Source organism: Glycine soja, chromosome 20 (assembly GCF_004193775.1).
Source record: "Glycine soja cultivar W05 chromosome 20, ASM419377v2, whole genome shotgun sequence".
In the NCBI taxonomy this organism is placed as follows: domain Eukaryota; kingdom Viridiplantae; phylum Streptophyta; class Magnoliopsida; order Fabales; family Fabaceae; genus Glycine; species Glycine soja.
Genome location: NC_041021.1, coordinates 1,371,356 through 1,378,326, shown reverse-complemented (window position 1 = coordinate 1,378,326; position 6,971 = coordinate 1,371,356). Strand labels below are relative to the sequence as shown.

At 35.9% G+C, this 6,971-nt stretch overlaps 1 protein-coding gene across 1 annotated transcript; it reads right to left on the bottom strand.

The window, feature by feature from the left end:
- Positions 1–407: 407 nt before the first annotated feature.
- LOC114401480 (pentatricopeptide repeat-containing protein At1g63130, mitochondrial-like) lies at positions 408–2,304 on the bottom strand. Its single transcript, XM_028363988.1, has one exon. It carries the CDS (start codon positions 2,277–2,279, stop codon positions 876–878), a length of 1,404 nt encoding a protein of 467 aa, XP_028219789.1. The 5' UTR covers positions 2,280–2,304; the 3' UTR covers positions 408–875.
- Between the last annotated feature and the right edge of the window lie 4,667 nt (positions 2,305–6,971).

The window sequence follows — 6,971 nt, the reverse complement described above, 5'->3', positions numbered from 1 at the left end:
TTTCCTATCAAACACTATTAACATGAGAAATCATATATATTTGTATACACTATACAATTTTTCAGTAATAAGAGAAGTAATAAACCAATCAGGCACATAAGCTTCACCAAAACATTAGCGTGAAATATAAAACCATAGTTGGGCTTTCAACTTATCGCTTAAACTTATAGGAGATTTGGTTGTTAACAATGTTCAATCCTAATAACCAAATCAATGCAACCACAACTAACTACAACTGCCCCTCTCCTCCCCCATCCCAAAACCAAAAAATGAAACTAATTAAATCTTAAATCCCGCCAGTGTGCAATACAGCCTCAGCAGCAGATACTAAAAACAGGAGGCAGACAAGCACAAGCAATATTTGATATCATAATTTCTCTAGAAGTACACAGATTTACTATACTTACAAAACATTCTTCAATCTCCATTGCCTGCAGTTCAGTAGATTCAATCACATTACAGACTAATAACATTCTCAAGGCCACGAATCAACATATGCTTCCCTTGCATCCCTCTAAACAGATGGCTGCTATTATCCTTCATGGAGAAATACACATAAAAGCCCTCCAGAATAGGCACTAATAATCAATGATATTCATCTTCAAAAAGGGTAACCCATTCCTCCATGGTTTCTCACAGCTATACTGTATGTCATATTGTGACCACTTATTTCAAGTAATGCTCAAGTAGCCAATCAATGAGTGCAACATATTGTTCTCATGATTACACGCAATCATGGCAGATTTCAAGGATAATAGAAAAATGAAAAAATCAAGATCACAAAGCAACAAATTGATTTTCAATCAAATTTACACTATTCTCATTCTTTATCTTCTGAGGTTTATTTCTTGAAAAATAGTCAAATGTAATGTACATTACGAAACCATGAAAAGGCCCTTTTCATATGTTCCTCTCACAAATTCAACATCATCTTGCATCAAACGGTAAGCTTGGTCCATTATTTGATAGGAGATTTCATCAAAATCAAAGGAAATCTCTCTTAACTTTTGACCCCATATTAATGCCTTCTCTGGCATCCCCTGCTTGCAAAAATGAGACAACAACATATTGGTTGTAATCACATTTGGAAGAAAACCCATCTTAAGTAATTTTGCAGTAAAAATCATAGCATGATCTAATATATCACTACAAATACCACTCAACATAGTGTTGTATGTCACTGTGTCTGGAACAATACCAGCAGAGATGAGCTGATCCAAAATGATAACTGCTTTATTCATTTTTCGCATTCTGCAGTAACCATGCATGCGTGTATTATAGGTTGTGATATCTGGATCAAGCCCACATGAGTACATTTTATTAAAAATCTCACTGGCGCCAACCATGTCAAATGTCTTACAGTATCCTCCAATTAAGATGTTAAATGTGAAAATATCTGGCAGCAAACAATCCAGAAACAATCCCGATAATATCGAATCTTTCAACAACCTGTTCAAATCCTCTTTCCTCCCATACTTATAATGTCCCCCAACCAAAATATTAAAAGTCACACAATCAGGAGAAACACCCTTTCTCCTCATCTCTTCATAAAGCAAGCTAGCTTGACCAACCTCCCTCACCTTGAAATATCCATCCATCAGCGTATTATACATCGCAGCATTCGGAGCAATCCCCACATCCTGAATCCCATCAAAGAGCTTCTGCGCCTCCACCACATTCCCTTCCCTGCAAAGGGCGTGCAAGATGGTAGTAAATGTGGCAGCACTCGGCTCAACACCGCTCCTAACCATCGAATGCAGCCAATCGATCGCAACCGAAGTCCTCCCACCAACGCAGCATGCATTAATAAGAATGTTATACGTAACAACATCAGGACTACACATAAACTTAGGCATCAAATGCAACAAACTCTCCGCAACCACAACTTTACGCTGTCTACAAAACCCACAGATCATCACATTAAACGTGACATTTGAAGGGCGAGGCCCTTTGAAAATCATATCATTAAACAACTTCCACACACTACCATAGTCACCAACCCTAAGCAACAACCTTATGAGAATTGCTAGTGAGGACAAACCAGGCCTAACTCCCACATCCCTCATTATACGCAAAACCTCCAAAGCCTCAAAACCCATCCCCACATTCATAAAACCCCGCAAAAGGGTATTCAAAACAGAAAAATCAGACTCATACATTGCATGATTCCTCCACATAAAGTCCACTATTTTATTCGTTCTACCAGCCCCAACCCTCGCAATGAGCCACGAAACCACGTCTTGTGCTAAATAGCTGAAGCTTCTGCGCCGCCAGAACATGCGCGGAGACGCAACTCAAACGAAGGATCTCCTCGGAATCCGAACAATCCCCGAACGCTAGCTTGAATATATATTAATTTAAAATTTATTTGTGTTTTAATTTAAAATTTATACATATATATTAATTCTATTTTATAAAATAAAATATTTATTTTAGATTTTCTTAAGATTTTATTTTAACGAGTCAACTAGTTTGGTATGTTTGTTGTGACAACTGTAGGTTGGTTTTCCAACGATCATATTTTGTCGTTGTAAAATGCCTATATATATCTCTTTCCTCTCTACTGAAAAGGATAGATAGAGAGCAACGTCTGGTTTCTTTCTCCAAGAAAAAATTGTCTCTTTCTTTTCCTATAAAAAACTTATTTTTATGAGAGCAAGAGCATTGGTGTTCATAAGGTTCGGGATCCTTTCGCTGCACATGATCGGAATCAACAGGTTGTCGTATCTTGGGAGAGGAGCGCAATCAAATTTTCCTACCAGTGCAGTGGGGTGTTTTCTCTCTAAGGATAGCGTTTACGCGCTTCAACTCAGGCTATTTAATTCTTTCCCTTGATTTAATTTTTTCTTGTGCTCATTGTATGATATAATGCATTATTTATGTGTTGTCAATTAAATTTATTTTGCTACTGTTATTTTGTTATTTAATTCAAGACTGTGCATCTTCTTCATATTTATTTTCTTTCATTATTTTATTTTATTTTTCTAACAACATTCATAAAACCACGCAAAAGGGTATTCAAAACAGAAAAATCAGACTCATACATTGCATGATTCCTCCACATAAAGTCCACTATTTTATTCGTCTACCAGCCCTAACCCTCGCAATGAGCCACGAAACCACGTCTTGTGCTAATAGCTGAAGTTTCTGCGCCGCCAGAACATGTGCGGAGACGCAACTCAAACGAAGGATCTCTTCGGAATCAGAACAATCCCCGAACGCTAGCTTGAAGAACGCGAACGCGGCGTCGCGGGTTTGGAAGAGTTTCATGATTTTGACCAAAAAGAAGGTGCAGAAGCGCAAGGAGAAGGCTTTGAGGGCGAAACCCTGGTCGGTTTTGATGATGGTGGATAAACCCACTACCACTATGCGGCGTTCGAGTGGGGTGATTGTGTTGAGGGGTTTGAAGTTGGAGTAGCTGAGAGGGAGAAATTGTGAGAGATAGTGAGAGGTGTGTGAAGAAGGGGAATTGGAACAGTAGTGGGAGTGAGAGAAGAGAAGGGAAATGAAAGAGGGGTGTTTTGGGAAAGAGAAGAGAGGACGAGGAAGGTGGAAGTTGGGTGGCATTGGAAGGTGGGAGCGGCGGCGGCGGCGGCGACGGAATGTAACAAGTAAGCGAGGTCGTCAGAGCTCGGCTTAGGTGAACAATGGAAATTGGTTGAACTGCTGTGCCACGCCTTTTGCTGCTCCCCGACCTCTATTGCTTCTGTTTCTCAACAAGAATTGATTTTCCGTGGAATATTTTTTAAAAACAAAAATATCTTCTTTCAAATTTAGGGTGACCAATTCATTTAATTCACCAAATGGACCAATCCAGTCAACTTTTTTATATGGACAATCAAATTAATCCATTTTGACAATTTTATTAAATTTTCAAAAGTCCTAACAGATTCTCTAATTTTTTAAAATACTTGAAGATCGATCGGATTGATTCGACCAATCGAATCACAACCCGATGGCTGGATTGGGTTGAGTCTTACGTTTATTCGAGTGTGCTCTCGATCTGGAGTGACCCAAAACAACCCGATTGAATTTGTGATCAAATTGGTGACTCGTCAACCCGAACCAGGTCACTTATCTTTTTTTTTTTTTTCAGGTTATAGTTGAAACTACATTGTTTCAATTTGAAACCATTTTAATTTTAGAAATTACCATATCCTTCCTCTCGCGGTCTCGCTCTACGCCTCCACTTCGCTCACCAACCTCTCCTTCTTTCCTCTTGCTCATAATCTCACTCTCAGTCTCTCATAGCCTCACCTTCTACACCGTCGCTCGCCAACGACCGACCTATCGATCCTTCCTTCCTCTAGTCATGGCATTGTGCTACTGCCACCTTCTATGTTGTCACTTGCAGTCTCGGTCTTAATCTCTCACATCCTCACCTTCTACGTTGTAGCTTATCAACGACCAACCTCTCCTTCCTTCCTCTCGTTGTGCTAGATATCAGTTTTCTCTCTCTCTTGAGGTATATAAAATCTCAAGATTTCGTATGAACTATTGAAACTTAATAAAAAAATATACTTAAGATCACGTGTCTTTTTCTTTTCAAACTTTTGTTATCTATCTGAACAAGAATAATGTTATTATAATTAAGATGGTGAGATTTTGCACGTATATAACAATTGAAACCATAGCAAAAATTAACTTATAAATTATAATACATAATTTCTATTAGGGGAAAAGGAGGTTAAGATAGATTTGTAATCTTCATAAGATAGACTGACCAAATATTGGATAGTAGTGAATACAATTAGATTTATTTAACTCTTAAATGTTTTATTACCATTATAGAGTGCCATCATTTTTCTTTTCAAACTTATTTAGCTATTTATTTATGTTTGTGATCTTTGTTACTTGTTTGTTTGAACTTGAGATAATAATATTTTGGTATCTAATTATCCGTGTTATGAAATTATATTAATTTGTGATGTTATTTTTAAATATTTTAAGACTGATATAAAATTTTTATATTTTTTTATTACAAATGTTTAAAACTATGCTTCTGTCAATTTGAAACTCACATCATTAAGTTCAGAACTATGGTGATTTTAGTTTACGAATTGTTCTTTATTTTTTTAAACTCTATTCTATTTATTATTTTTTTAAAATTAAATAGTGTATATATATATATATATATATAATTTCCAAAGTTGCACCCTCCGTAAAAAGCGCAAAACCTTTAGGTTCCCTGGTTTTTTCAATGTTCTTGTCATAACCAAGAGGGCAATCATCGGGGTGTACTCGGACGTCGGGGTCACGTTCAGTGGCGACGGCAGAATGGGGTTGACGGATGCTAGCTGAGACAAGGTGGTTGGGAATTTTCAATAAACCTTATAAAATATCAAATGAACACCAAAACACATTACATCAGATTATCAAGAGGTTTTAAGGAATACCTGGATCTATAGGGCTTTTTTAACACGCAGCGGAATCTTACGGCGGTCACGAACAATTGGTTTAATGACCTTCCTAAAGCAAATCAACTTCTTCCTTATAGGACCTTCATTTTCTCTTCAGATGGGGAGAGGAGAAACTGTTTGTTGATTTGGTGTATTGGGGATCATAACCATGTCTTATGTTTTAAATCTATTAGGGTTCCCATTATCTCCTAATGGGCCAAACCGATTTCCGCTCATTAAGCTCATATCAATTTTTCTGGCAGTCTAATGGGCTCACTTAAATAGATCACTTTATATTGAACTCATTTAAATGTAAATAACTAATATAAATGTTATAATATAATATGTAGCCCATATTAATTAATTAGGAATTTATAAAATTCCTAACAATCTCCCACTTGGGCTTCATATTAACCTTAGACATTTATATCACAAAATTCTTTAGGCGTGCAACTGTATGTTATTTACTTTTAGACTCCTTTTATACAACCTGGTTCATCTCATATAGTAACAGGAAATCACTGCAGTTTTCATCACAATTTAGCTTGACTAAACCACAATGATCACCACTGTTACTGATACTCGATGACATAGATCAAATATGGATAAACGGCATGAAAATTACATACAATCTGATCTTAATCATGTCTATTTCCAACTAGTCCAAACTTTATTCTTTATAGAGATCAATCCAAAATACAATACAAATATTGCACACAAACAAACTTATAATGAAATGATAAACTTCAACTTTATTTCTGCAGAAAATCCAAATAACGAAATGTTTGCAAACCGTAAGATATAGAACATGAGTAAGACTCCCACTAAACTAAGGTACTATCAGGAATTACACTCATATGAGTAGTGTGCTTGTGAAAAAAAAAAACTTTAGTGTCATACCTTTAGTAAGTGAACCAGCTAGCATGGAATGAGTTCCTATATATTCTATACAAATCTATATTTTCTGGATTCTTTATTTAACAACCAAATATTTTATGTCAACAAAATTTTATTTGGTTGAATCCTTAATAAGAACTCTAAGATATTGTCTCAATAAACACCTGATGACTACTTAATGTTGGCGACAACAGGCAAATCGGTTACAATAATTTAGCAATCATAAATTCTAATATGATGTCTCATAGCAAAATATTAACTCCACTAACGTGGTTAAATGTGGATCCGTATGTGGAGTGATTGTTATTAAGACATTCTGAAAAATCAAAGTCAAAATACTCATTGATCTCTAAACTTCTAGACTTTCGATATGAAAACACGTAGTTTCTTGTTCTCTTCAATTAATGCATAATGCACTTTACTACTTTTTAGTGTTGCATACCAAGATTACTCATATATCACCTTAGGACTCCTACAAAAATAATTTCAAACTCTAAATTTTATACATGCAGATTTGGGATTCACATATGAGTAATTTAAATCATAGTAGTAATAACAACAACAATTAAAGAAGAGAACAATAAACATGTAATGCACAAATAATCTTTATGGTAAATTTCAAGACCCAAACAAGATACCTAACGCACCATTAATCCTCAATCTTTTGATTGAAAA